General features: G+C 35.9%; 1 protein-coding gene across 1 annotated transcript in view; it reads right to left on the reverse strand.

The window, feature by feature from the left end:
- The window catches only part of LOC150097652 (cytochrome c oxidase assembly factor 6 homolog), a 28,885-nt gene extending 13,916 nt beyond the window's left edge, over positions 1–14,969 (reverse strand). Inside the window, exons 1-2 of the mRNA XM_090407472.1 lie at positions 14,853–14,969; positions 1,512–1,660 (exon numbers count right to left, since the gene is read on the reverse strand). Coding sequence (XP_090263598.1) covers positions 1,512–1,655 — 144 coding nt within the window. The 5' untranslated portion in view covers positions 1,656–1,660; positions 14,853–14,969. The remainder of the gene's footprint in view (positions 1–1,511; positions 1,661–14,852) is intronic.
- Between the last annotated feature and the right edge of the window lie 251 nt (positions 14,970–15,220).

A 15,220-nucleotide genomic window follows, 5' to 3' on the forward strand; every position in this document is an offset into this window, starting at 1 on the left:
CGCAATCAGCTGCTCACCTTCATCATGTGATATATTTGAATCTTTAGCGACAATGCTTCTGTAATTAAATTAAAACAAATGGCGATCTACCAAAATCTTCACTCCCACCTAGGGCATTAGAGATGGCAGGCTTTTAAAAAAAACTCTTCGCAATTATTTCTGGCAAAACCATCCAGTTCATATAAAAACTAAATCTCACTTCATTCACTGCTCCGCCCCCATGCAATCCAAGATCAAGTAGAAGTCAATGCACTCACTCCCACATTTTCTCTACTGGTTGCTTCCATTTCTATGCATAAGATTGCTGCGGTATTAAAAAAAATCATGCGACTCAACGACAAAGGCAAGCCAACGAGTGTTGGGTTGAAATGCTGATTTTCTTCAATAGAATTCCAAAATATCTGAAACTGCCATAACAATATTCATTATCTATTTCTTAAGGTTTTAAACTTTTTTTCGTGTGCAAGGTATATGCAAAACTTTTTTATTTCTTTTTCCATAAAGTAAAATCACGGGTGTGAGCTATACGTAAGGGCGAGTTATATTCGAGTAAACACAGTAATGATAGGAAGAGGTGTTTAGAGGAGTCTTCAACTTGCCACACTGTTAGGAGTGTGGTATTACAAGTTACTGTTATGTAATATATTTATACATGATCAAAGTTCAAATATTAAGAGTAACATTTCTCTCTATGCTAATGATGTAAGGTTAGGCAGAGTAATCAATTGTTTGGTGACTTAAAATTCTTTAAGGTGATCTTAAAATATTGGAAGATTGGATGGGAAAGTAGGGTTTAACAAATATATCCAATTCAATAAGAACATGTGAGATAGTTATAAGTTACATGGACAAGCTTTAGAAGAAATTGAATATAAATATTTGGCTATTTTTGTTAACAGAGAATTTAACTTCAGGAGGCATTTTGGTAAGACAACTAATAAAGCTTTGCAAACTGTGGGTGTAATTAAATGAAGTTTCACTTATAGGGAGAAAAGAAGTAAGATATCATTATGCACGTCTTTTATCACAGCATTATTACATTTTTCTTTCTTGCTTGCCATGAGAATTGGTTAGTTGTAATCTGACAGATTTAAAAGATGAAGAGAACTTATTGAAGTTCAGAGTTAGTTAGGACATATACAAAAATAGATAAGAGTTTAACTGAATCAACTTATCTAAAGGACATAATAAAAAAAGATAAGGAAAAAGCAAGTTAGAACAAATATGAAAAGCTAATTTTTTTACTGTTTAGGTAGAAAATATGCAGAATGGCCTTCATCTGTGGGTTATAAAAGTGATAATTTTATGTAACTGTATAATACAGAATTAGATAGATACAGTTGGAGGTCACGTTAATTAAAATTTATGCATGATTACCTAATTTGACAGTTGTCTGTATTATGTGTCAATGAATAAATCTGTATGGAAAAAATAAATAAACAAAAGATGAGATAATTAATGAAAAAATAAGAATATAAAATCACTTGATAATCGAACATAAAGCAGCTTACCCACTGACTTGGACATTCAAGCTCATATTTATTTCTCTGATCTTTACATTTAGTAGTGTCATCACTGTTTTGATCAAGACATTCCCAATATTTGTCTCTGGAACTCCAACATCGTTCTCGAGTTTCTTTGTTAGGGAAGGACATTATGTCTAAAAATGAAAAAAATAAAATAATAAAAATAAATAAATAAAAATATATCATAAAAAAATACAAAGTCATGCCACTTGCAATTCTTCACCCCAAAGGTTTAAAGGCAGGAAGCAACCAAAGGAAAGCAATGCAAAATGAATCCATTCATTGCCTGTTAATTGACTTCCAAGTCAGATGTGTTTAGCTCTGTTCATAACTGGCCTGGTTAGTTGAATGGCTAGCATATCTGCTCTCTAACCAACAGGCTGCAAGTTTGAATCCCACCATAGGCATGGATGTTTGTTATTGTCATTAGGTGGGAGATGAATGGTTAGCATATCCCACTCTGAACACTACGTTTTGGGAAGTAATTGCTATTAATTGTTTATTTTTAATTACATAACTATACCTTCATTGCGAAGAATTTATAGAGACAAAAACACACGTGTTGGAGTAATTACTTATCATTATGAAAAATAACACTTGACGTTTCGACTCTGTATTGAAGTCATCATCATCAGGAAAACATACATATGCACAGGACATAAGCTACATGACACAACACAAAAGTAGGATAAACCTATATGCTTTGTTAATCATTTACCCTAGCTTAACCTCTGGTGAAAAAAAAAATTTTTAAATAATAATAATAAATTATATACAAATAAATTAATTACCAAAATAAAATAATTTTTTTATAAATATATATATATATATATATATAAAACAGCTAACAGACTTTATTCAGGAATAGGCGAACCATTTTAGCTCCATCTAACTTTTGGAGAATAAGGGAGCAGGTGAATCTCCACTGGTAGCCAATTAGAGATAGCTGGCCCAAGGCTATCACTAATATAATTGGCACACAATGAAGAGATGGCTAACAAGTGCTGCCATCTCGTGGTCACTAACATAATATTTTTAATGTCTAAAAATTGACCGTAGGTTCGACAGTCAATTTTCTCGAGTTTATGAGACAAAAAACCCGAGTTTCCAAGAGGAAAAATCTGCTTGCCCATGCCAGAGATCAACTAACTCAGGAACCAGTTGAAAAAAAGGGTTAGAAAATGTTCCACTAATCTGCGACTAGATTTGAGCCCAAGTCTTCCTACGTGTAGTCAAGTGCTATGGTGTAGTGCAGCTTGGGGCAGTGCCATGGTATATGAAACTGCAAAAGGAAGGACATTAGCAGTGCATGGCAAGTGGCTACAATATGTTTAAGGGAAAGGGTGAAGAGGATAAATCTGGTGAGAGTTAAGTGGATGAGTATAATCAACATGCAGGAACTGAAACTAATGAAAACGTTGGAAAGAACAGAAAGTGAAATGTGATCAGCAAGCTCATGAGCAATAGAAAGCACAAACAAGGAGGGTGACCAGCATGGTAAAAAAAGCAAAATCAAATTACGAAAGGGAATTAGCTAAGTTGATCCAGAGAAATCCCAGAGCTCTTTCATTATATGATAGGTACAAGGAAGAATGATTACAGAAGAATAACTTTAATAAATGAAAATAGTAAGAAAGCGAAACAGAAGAAATAACTGAATTAATAAGTGATCATTTTCTAAGTACCTATCATAAAATGAAAGAGCTCTGGGATTTCTCTGGGAAATGCATTAAGGTTCTGTACTTGAATTTCTGCTTTTTTACTTTTTTCTATAATACAGAGAAAGATCTTGGAGGAAAGGGGTATACTGTTTGCTGATGATGAAAGTAAACTGGGAAAGACAATAGTAAATAAAGGTGATGTAAAGATCATGCAAGATAATGAAAAAAAAAAAGACAGTTGCCAGTTCAATGCAACAAAGTAATATGTTATCAGTTTCTTGCAGTCCACTTCTATCTTTATAACAAACAGTTTGTCACCTTTTCATTAGAGAATGATAAGCAAGAATAAATCTTGCCAACTTTGTATGAAATAGACTAAACTCATCTTCAGCTGAAAACTCATACAGGTTCTATGCATCATAAATGGGATTTGGGAACAAGTTTTTCCAATTAAAGGATACTGTCATTACTGACTGGGAGGAAGAAGAGGAGCATATAGTGAATAGATTCGCTATTAAGAGGTGTGATAGTTGAGAGTTTGACGAAATCGTACCAACCGGGTGCGAACATAAAGGACGTCAGTGAATCGATTCAAGTGCAAAAAAAAGAGGGCGAAAGAGATGATAGTCATGGCAGAAATGAATGATTTGAAAGAAGACAAAATGGAAATGATAGAGGATGTGAGGGAATTACTTGAGGTAGCAAAAGAGAAGAGTGAGAGAGTGAGGATGGCGAGTATTTTGCTTTATGCGTGGGTTATGCAGGGAGATTGGTGTGGAATTTGTGGATGTGTGGAGAGAGTTCGATGGGCAAAAGGATTTATATAAGATGGATGGGTTACATTTGAATGGATTTGGTGTACGGAGGCTTGAAAAAGTGTTGATGAATGAAGTGGATGTACAAACTCAGGGAAACTAGATTTATTAAGGGGGGGGGGAGTAGATATGCAGACTTTAGGGAGGCAGTTGAGTGTATGAATGAGTATAATATGCCCAAGCGAGTACGAAGGACAACAAATCAGAATGGGATAGTTAGTATAGGGCATCAAAGTAGGGATGGGACTAATGGGCTTCTGCAATTCATGTACACACTAATGCAAGGAGTATTAGGAACAAGGAGGAGGAGTTTTTGGCCTTGGTTGGCACTTCCAGGCCACAGGTTGTTGGTATTAGTGAAACATAACTGACAGAAGATGATAAAGCTAGTGGGAATGAATGCGACGGGTATAGCGTGTTCAGGAGTGACAGGGAGAATAAAAGGGGGGGAGGAGTGTTGTTGATGATAGCTGATGAGTTGCAGCCAAGGAGTATAGAAGTTGAACTGCAGTATAGAGAAAAGGGCACATTTCAAGCTATTTGGTGAGATAGAGTCTAGCAGAACAAAATATACAAATGGGTGCTGCTATAGACCAGGTGATGGAATAGATGATGGGGATGGTATGCATAGGCAAATAGAAGAAATAAGTCATGGGAGGAAGGAATTGGATTTTATGCAGTTATTAAGGGACAACTATCTGCGATAGCATGTAGTGGAAAATACTAGGGGGCAGAGAGTGCTTGACCTAGTAACTGCATCTGAGAATGTGGCTGTAACAAACATGACCATGTTGACACCAACTGGTGAGAGTGATCATAAGGTCATGACTTGGGAGGTGGCTAAAGGAGTGGAATTTACAATTAAGACAGGTTACATGTGGAATTACCAGGCTGGTAAATATGACAAGCTTAGGAGTGTGCTTGGCTCAGTGCCATGGCATGTAAAACTACAAGGGCTAGATATTGATAGTGTATGGGACTTGGTTAAGAAGTGTTTGCAGGAGGTAATAGTTGACTGTATACCAAGAGTCCGAATAATAAATCAAGTAGGGGCTAAATGGATGAATAACACTATTAAGCTTGAGCTGCAAAAAAAGAAACAATTGTGGAGGGAATTTAAGGAGAAAGGTGACCAGCAGGTGCAGGAACAGAATAAAGCTCAGGCCAGGAAGGTAACAAGGGTGGTAAGAAAAGCAAAAGAGCAGATTACAAAAGAAAATTGGCTATGCAGGCTAAAGAGAATCCAACAGTTTTTTCAATTTGTTGCAAGTAAAAGGAAAAATGTTCATGGCAGAATGATTTTAAAAAATGCTGAGGGTAGGGAGGTAACTGAATCAGTCGATATAGTGGAATTACTGAGCGAGCACTTTGCAAGAGCATATCATCCAGGTGGTGACATTGCAGGAATGGAAAAACCAACAGCTTACACTGGAATTGTGATGAATGAAGTAGAGGTAAATAGTCTATTACAGAACCTCAATGTCAATACATCTGTGGGATTGGATGGTATACCTTCACGTACGACACAAGCACCAGCTCGTGTTGTACGTGAAGCGGCTAAAGAATTGTCAGTGCCCTTGACCATTTTGTTTAATCTGAGCATCGGATCTGGGTCAGTCCCAAGGGAAAGAGGGGGAAAATAGTTCCGCTGCATAAAGGTGGTTCCAAGGCTGCTGTTGAAAATTACCGGCCAATCAGCATAACAGGAATCATTATCAAGGTCTTGGAGAAAATAGTCAAGAGGAAAATACAAGATTGGATAGATGAAAATGGGAAACTGTATCAGGGAAAGCATGGTTCTGTGAAGGGTAGGTCATGCCTCAGTAACTTGCTCACGTATTATAACACAGTGACGGCTGAACTGGATAAGGGTAATGGGTTTACAGTGATTCTACTGAACCTTGCTAAGGCCTTTGACAGAATGCCACATGGAATTCTAATCAGTAAAATGCAGCATATAGGGATGGATATAGGGTTGGTGAGATGGATAGGAGGGTGGTTGACAGAGAGATATCAGAGTGGTTTATTCAGGAGTAGAGTTCACAAGACAGCCTGTGACTAGTGGTGTGCCACAAAGATCTGTTCTTGGACCATTGCTGTTTAATTTGTTCATTAATGATATAGGAAAGGATCTGAGAGGAACAGTTCATTTCTTTGCAGATGATGCAAAGTTGGGTAGGGCAACAGTGAATGTAGATGATGTCAAATTTTGCAGGATGATTTGGATAGATTGGAGGTCTGGGCTAAGTAGAATGGATGTCAATTTATGTGGCAAAATGTAAGGTTATACATTTTGGGGTGAAAAGATTAGCAGCAGTTTACTACATTGGTGGAACTGTACTCCAGGAAATTGATGAGACACGAGATTTAGGAGTGTTGGTGGATAAGGAGTTGAAGTTTAGGGGGCACATTGCAAAAGTAGCTAAATCGGCTCATCAAATCATTTGGTTGCTGAAGAATACGTTGAAAAGCAGAGACAAGCAAGTTATTGTTCCTCTGTATCGAGCCTTGATAAGACCCCATCTCGACTACTGTGCCCAGATTTGGTCACCTAGGTTTCTTCTTGATGGGGAGGAGGTTGAGAGGATTCAGAGGCGAGTGACCAAGCTGATAGCAGGTCTGTGGAATGAACCTTATGAGAACAGGTTGAGGATTTGTGGGTTGCAAAAATTGGTTGATCGGCAGAGGAGGGGAGATATGATTGAGACATTCAAATTACTGAAGGGTTTCGATAAAATTAATTCAGAAGATATTTTTGAGAACAGGGCTGGTTGTGGGAGGACTAGGGGACATCCATGGAAGTTAAGCAAAAGTGTGGTTAGTAAGGGTGTTAGAGCTGGGTTCTTTACTTTTAGAGTGGTGAATGAGTGGAATAGGCTGCCAGAGTCTGTGGTGGATGCTGTGACAGTGAATGAGTTTACCATCAAGTTAGTTCACAATATCACCATGGATCTAACTTCTCACTAAATGAGATGTTAACCAAGGTAAGTGAGGCAAGTCCAAGTCCACGTCGTGCTCCCTGGTACACTCCCTACAAGGATGCTAACGGACCTCTGTGAAGAACAACAGACAAATCAGTGGAAGAGGATTTGTATCCCAACAGTGAAATGTGCGGAAGAATCTTCACAGGAGCAGACCTCTATAAACAACCCAGGCTCAGCTGGCTCCGGCTGTCAGTACCCGGTTAGGGCCCCTACCTAGGGTTACAAGGAAAAATAAAGGATTCAATCCTCTGGCAAAGGGAAGCAGCTTTGTCAGTACTGACACAAGGTTGAAGTCTCATGATGACGGTAAAGCTTGTGATTAGAAAATTGCAGATGGCAATACAGTTTATTGTGTACGTCTGTAATACTGCAGAGCAGAAAGCAAATGGAGAAACTACTGCTCTATTCTCTCTCCAGACTAACCACCATGGCGAGCAAATCTACACAAATGGCCCCGAGTTACTGGTGCCCCTTAAATGGGACAGGGGTGCGAAGAATCCCCGGGCTCAACATGGTGTGCTCAGTAAAACTAGGAACCTGGAATGTCAGAACCTTGTATGAAGCAGGTAAGCTAAGAAATGCTATCCAAGAAATGAAAAGACTTGAAATTGGAATTTTAGGAATGAGTGAAGTTAGGTGGCTAGGATCAGGCAAAACTGAAGTCAATGACATGACAATGTATCACTCTGGAAGTTGTGAAAACAACCATCAAAACGGAGTTGGAATAATAATAAACAAAGATATCAATAAGTCACTGTTGAGCTTCATCCCTTACTCATATAGGATATTAAAACTGAAAGGACAACCACTAGATGTTAATCTGATACAAGTCTATGCCCCTAATGCTGACAAGAGTGATACCGAGATTGAAGAATTTTATGATCAATTAAAAGAACTAATGAAAAACACAAAAAAGCATGATATTAACATAGTCATGGGTGATTTCAATGCTAAAGTTGGGAAAGGTAGAAGTGGAGATGTAGTTGGTGAACATGGACTGGGCACAAGAAATGAGAGAGGTGACCGTCTTTTTCAATTCTGCCAGGAAGAGGAGCTAATAATCACAAACACATGGTTTAAGCTACCATCTCGAAGACTGTATACTTGGCGTTCACCACAGGATAATAATGGGAATATAGTCAGAAACCAAATTGATTACTTTCTAATTAATCAACGATTTCGAAGTTCTATAAAGAGTACAAAAACCTATCCTAGTGCAGATATTGCTTCTGATCATAACCTACTGGTGGCAGAGTTACAACTTAGACTGAAAGCTATGGTTAAGAAACATCAACAAAAAAGGTTTGATTTGGGAAAATTAAAAAACACAGAGATAAGAAGCAAACTGAATCAAGATCTGAATCAAGAGCTAGCACTTATCAAGAATGATGACATCATGAGGGTTGATGAATCGTGGGACAAATTGAAATCTGTCTTCATAGAGAAATATACCAATACCTTATGTCCTAATAGAGCAGTAAAAAAGAAAGATTGGATGACTGATGAAATTCTCTCTCTCATGGATCAACGCAGATCATATAAAAATCATAATCCAACAAAATATACAGAGGTTCAGAAAATTATTAAACACAAGATCAAAAAAGCAAAAGAAATCTGGATAAATGAAAAATGTAAAGAAATAGAAATTCTACAGGAGAAACACGACAATTTTAATCTACACAAAAAGATGAAAGAGACCTCAGGTATATATAAGAAAAAACAATTCTGTATCCTTTGAAACAAAAAGAGAGAAATTATATCCAAAAAGGATGACAAAATACAAGAATGGGTAAAATATATAGAAGAACTCTTTACTGATAACAGGCAGAACCCAGCAAATACTTATGAACATATGGAGGGTCCATGCATTCTAAAATCAGAGGTGGAATGTGCATTAAACTCAGCTATAAATGGTAAAGCAATGTGACCAGATAGAATACCAGCAGAAATAGTAAAGTTATTAGAAGGTGACAACATTAACATATTAGTAAAGCTATTTAATAATATCTACGATACAGGCATAATCCCTCAAGACTGGTTACAGTCGACCTTCATCATGCTACCTAAAAAAGTAAATGCAAAAACTTGTAATGACTATAGAATGATCAGCCTAATGAGTCACGTTCTCAAAATGTTTCTGAAAATAATTCAAAAAAGAATATACAGAAAATGTGAAGACACCATCAGTGATACCCAATTCGGCTTTAGAAACGGCTTGGGAACAAAAGAGAGGCCCTTTTCTGTTCTCAGATCTTATTTCAAAAATGTATTGACCAAAACAAGGTAATATTCATTTGCTTCATCGACTTTGAGAAAGCATTTGACAAAGTCCAACATGCTAAAATGATTATACTATTAAAAAGAATTGGATTAGATGGTAAAGACATCAGGATCATTGAAAACTTATATTGGAACCAAAAGGCATCTGTTCAAGTTGATGACATTATTACAGACTCCATTAACATCAAACGAGGAGTAAGGCAAGGATGTGTGCTGTCACCTCTTCTTTTTAACATCTACTCAGAAGCCATATTTCAAAAAGTCTTGGAAGGAAGAAAGGAAGGGATTAGTGTAAATGGTGAAATCATCAGTAACATCCGATATGCCGATGATACAGCTCTTCTGGCTGACAATATTCAGGATCTTCAAAATCTTTTGGAACTAATAAATGCAGAGAGTGAAAAAATGGGATTAAAAATAAATATCACCAAAACTAAATTCATGGTCATAAGTAAGAAACCAATTCTTAATTTAGCACTTTCTTTAAATAGGAAACAAACAGAAAGAGTGGCAAAGTTTAAATATCTCGGATGCTGGTTAAATGAAGATTGCAATCCAGAAATGGAAATAAAAGTTAGAATTGAAATGGCAAGAAAAAATTTTCTCTCGATGAAATCAACACTGTGTAACTGCAGTTTAAACTTAGAGCATGCATGGTTAAATGCTATGTATGGTCTGTACTGCTGTACGGTGCAGAAACTTGGACCTTGAAAACAACATCAATAAAAAGACTTGAAGCCTTTGAGATGTGGTTATACAGACGAATGTTAAAAATCCCATGGACAGCAAAAACGTCCAATCAGGAAGTACTGGAACAAATGGGGAAATCACGTGAACTTTTAGATACCATAAAAAGAAGGAAAACTGCATATCTTGGTCACCTACTTCGTAATGAAAAATATAAGATACTTCAATTGATTATAAAAGGGAAGATAAATGGAAGAAGAAGGAAGACGAAGAAAATCTTGGCTAGCAGATATCAGACAGTGGACTGGTATGAAACTCTGAGAGACTGCTCAGAATAGCTGAGAATCACTCAAAATTTGCCAAGGTGGTCACCGACCTCCGATAGGAGATGACACTCAAAGAAGAACCAAGGTAAAAATGGGCAGATACATAATTATAATGTAATGCAATATATGATTCCTAAGAATATTACAAAAGATTGATAGTAGTTGTGTATAGTGGGAGAATTATGCAGTAGAGGAGACGTGTGTAGTAGAGTATCCTCCTGCAATCAGTTCTTGGAGGTGTCTCATAACAATAATAATACACAATGCTTACAATATAGCAAAAAAATAATAAATAATAAATAATAAATAATAAAATAATAAAAAAAATAAAAATAGTGTATTTATGCTTAAACTGGTTGAAGCCTACATTATGGTTTAAAGGAATGCAGACAGCACAAGGAATGAATTAAATGCAGATTTAAAAGTCCCACTTCATCTGTTAATGTTGTTGTTGGCCAAAACAACTAAGGCCGAGGTTAACATATTAACTGTTGTCACGTTGACAGTAATGGAGTGAAACAGCACTAAGAAAGGATTAAAAGTATTTAATTCTTCCAATGTTTCATCTCAATTATAAAGATATTGTTAGGAAGTACAATATGAGACTTGTAACACACAAAGGCAGCACAAAACTAAGTGAAACACATGGACAAAAGACTAGAATCCTAACTAGGTGGAGGGTGTCCTCTATGGATACCTGTTTGTGGCCTAGGATGTAAACTGGTATCTCAAAGTATTAGCATATCTCATATATTGGGAAGTTACTCATTTTTAAGAGCAGCAGTAGCAGATTCTAAAACAGTCTTTCTCTTCTAAATTTACCGTGTTGGAGCATGATGGTCCTTTTCCAATTGAGCTGATCTTTCCATAGTAGATCAACTTATAGGAACAAGAAACTCTATATACATCTGGAACCGAGAGAAGAGGGAGTTTGTCTTTGTTGAAGCAGATAAGGATGGTTAGTTCTAAGTGGAGCTTGAAAGTGGTGCAAAGATTCTTTTTCTTTTAAGATTCTGGCTATTTTTTCTGATGTGCCTTGGACATATGAGATATGCTAATAAAACCCAGTTCTGTCTTATTTCTCATAAAAAAGAACTATTTTTTCCTAGTATTCTTTTTAACATTACCCAAATTTCCAGACAATTTAAGATTTGTCTTCTTGGAATTACCCTGACATCAAACATCTACTCGCATAAACACATCACAACCATTACATCCTTAGCTTCAAAAAAAACTAGAATTTCTCTTTTGCTCAAGATGTTACTTCACCCCTGAACAGCTGTCATAAATCCACTCAGCTATTGAATACTGCTCTTATATGGGGTGGGGGTCCCCCTCAAAGCTCATCCAAAATGCTTGACTCAATACTACAATAATATAGTAGTACAATAATACAATACTACAGTAATAGATAGCAATTAGACTTATTAATGGCCCATCTCTTACCAACTCAGTCCCTCCACTTTCGCACAGACATTTGGTTTTTGCAATATGTATATTTTACAAATATTTCTGTGGGAAATGCTCATCTGAAATAACATCAATAATTCCCCCACTAAGCTCATTGGAACATGTGTAGCTGCTGCTCAACATCCCTTCACAGTGCACCTCGAAAAAAAAACAGAACAAGATTCTTTTCCTCTTCCTTCATCTCTGCAATTGCTGTATTGTGGAACAGTCTTCCCCTTGTTGTGTTTCCCAAGGAATACAATATAGTCTTTCAAATCAAATGTAAACAAGTTCCTCCTTTCCCAACCCACTACCCATATACGGTACTAATGTACTATACGTTGATCAACCAACCTCTCGTGTATGGGCTCGATATATCAAAAAAAAAATTATAATAATACACGCACACACACACACACACATCATCTCCACTGCAGCTCTAGGAATTGTAACTCTAAATTCTCTAGAGGCGAGTGACCAAGATGATAGATGGTCTATGGAATGAACCTTATGAGAACAGGTTGAAGATGTGGGTCACAGAAATTGGTTGATATGATTGAGACATTCAAATTACTGAAGGGTTTTTACAAGATTAATTCAGAGGAAAATTTTCAGAACAGGTCTGGTGATGGGAGAACTAGGGGGGGGGGCATCCATGGAAACTGAGTAAGAGTATAGCAAGCAAGGGTGTTAGAACTAGGTTTTTTTTTACATGGAGAGTGGTGAATGAGTGGAATAAGCTGCCAGAGTACATTGTGGGTGCCATGACTGTAAATGAGTTCAAAGCAAAGTATGATAGATACTGTCTGAATGCTGAATAGTAATTCTTGATATGATGTTTAGAACCTCTCCCTCAATGAGTCTAAGGACTCCTTGGAGTTGCCCGTAATAATAATAATAATAATAAAATAACCATCATATTACTAGGTTACAATTTTCAACACAAATTGTCCAAAGTATCAAATGTTAAAGACTGGATAAAATTATAACTACGACAATTAAAACTATGAAGAAAGTATATGTCTGTTAATTGTGTGCGCTCTCTCTCTCTCTCTCTCTCTCTGATAGTGTGTTCTCTAGGACGAAAAAACTTCATTTCCATATGATACCAGTTAACTAGTTTAGTTGGAAAGCCCTTATAAACGTTCCTCTTATACCATGCGAATACAACTGAATGATAACATCAATCATTTAATAATCTCTTTCCTAGCACAATTTTCTACATGCTAAACACTGATACTGGATAGAATTACAACTGAGGCCATGAAGCCAGTATGCCTGGTGTGCACTTTCTCAGAAGTAAAAAAATTCACCTTTAATTAAAAAGCCATTATGTTCCTGTTATATCACAAGAATTGAACCCAAGCCTCTGCAAGCTGCACTGTCACTACGCATGTGCATACACACACAAAATAAGAAATTCCAATGAGTTTTGTTATTTTTTATTTCATACCTAAAATGCACTGATTTTTTTAAAGCATCTGCAAGGTTAAAAATTGTTTTAAAAAAGTCTAGGAATCAGCGAGTTAATTTATTATTATTATTATGGAGTTCCCTTGCATAAGGGTATTCCACACTATGTAAGATTGATCAGTAATGTCTTACTGATTCATTCTATGTTACATTAAAAATTTAATTGTTAATGAATAACTATTGAATTTTATTATTATTTTTTTAATCAGCAGCATCAATACAAACTGGCATTCATAATACCATCACTAGCTTCTACACTTCTCTGAATGTATATGCAAACTAGCCATCCATCTAACTCTGCATGCATCAAACAGTAACTTCAGCTTCTCTCTCTGTTTCCATTCTGTGGAAAATTTTCCCTAATCAAATCCAAAGCAACAGTGTTGTTCTTTCTTTCCAGCCTTTCAAGTTGGTGACCAATCTGTAACGGTCATCTTTATTCTTGTTACTTCTATCATTATTTTGAATTTCTTATTATTTATTATCATTCTTATTATTTCTGTCGTTATATAGAAATGTAAAAGTTACATAAGGGATTTTAAAAATTGCATATACATATGGAAGAAATGTTCCAATACATGATGGAACATTTCATGACAGAATGAGACAGAACAAGTTATTATTGTGCTAAGAGTGTGGAGGAAGGTGAATGAGTTGCCAGAAGTGGTTCATTACTGCTTGAAGTGAATAAGTTTAAGGAGATATCATATCAACTCTATGGAGTAATCAGACTAATTATGGGGGGAGGGGCCTCACTCTAACTACATATTTATCATATTGGTTCTTAACAAATTATATTCTTGGTTTCATCCTTTATCCTTAAATGTCTCTATTATAACATCTCTTTTCTGCCTATCCACCAAACTACAATTTACATTTCTTTGACCTCTCTCCATAACAAATATTCCAAGGAGTTCTGATATTGCCTTAGTCATTCATTTCTGGACCTTTACAATGTTACAGTGAAAACTAGTTGGCTAAATCTCAGTACAACAGTAGTCTGACTAATCACTTTATATATACAATGATATAATCTTTATTCCTACTTTTCAATGGACCCATATCATAGCTGCAATAGGATGTGAAGCCTTTGCAACATTTTTAACATGTCCTTTAAACAACATGTACCATCGCCCATTTCCAGAAGTTTAAGATGTTGAAAGTTTTTTTTCCCACTTGGTTAGACTATAATACTTTGGTTACACTTGGATAAAAGATTAAACTAAATTTACCATTTCCAGAAGTACAGTTCCATGTATACTACAACTTTTTCTATACGTTATAACAATAATAATGTTGTCATGACTATTACTCTTATAGATTGCGAGTCCAGGGTAAACCAGTGTGCTGCATTCTCCGTAAAACGTAGTATAATTGCTTCATAACATAGCACTGGACACAATTACATACTACTTTATTATTAAATATGCCTCACCAGATATCTTCAACAGTATCCAGCCTGTACATATGCATATACATATGTATATGAATATATATTATATATAAAAATATAGAGGGGGGGAAAAGTTATTTTTCTGATTAATAATTAGGGAAAAACAACACGCGCATTTTCTTCCATACAACAACCAAAAACGTAATTAATATAGTTGTCAAATAAAATTCATAATACGCTAAAGAAGTTTTAATTTACCAATGTCGATCGGATATCATTTACACACAACAATAATTATTATACTCTAACACTCTCATTTTTAGAGTTAGATCATTGAATAATTTTAGCTGCGGCACAACCGAAACACAGTCTGTCGGCACAAAATAAATGAACAAATAATAAAAATAACACTCACATACACAGATTATTTTTAAGTAAGATCCTAAAGGGCTTCATATCGTCTTAAAAAAAAAAAAAAAAAAAGATATTATTTCTATATTCAATTACCAAAGTTTTCAATCAAATAAATATGTAGCAACATAATCAAATATTAGACTATCGGTTATGTCTTGGACTTAATCCAAAGGCCTAGTAATCGACTAGATCATAAAATGTGAGATGTCCCT

The sequence above is a fragment of the Typopeltis vanoorti genome, chromosome 17 (genome assembly GCF_054136105.1).
Source record: "Typopeltis vanoorti isolate ZY-2024b chromosome 17, IOZ_Tvanoo_1.0, whole genome shotgun sequence".
Lineage (NCBI taxonomy): Eukaryota > Metazoa > Arthropoda > Arachnida > Uropygi > Thelyphonidae > Typopeltis > Typopeltis vanoorti.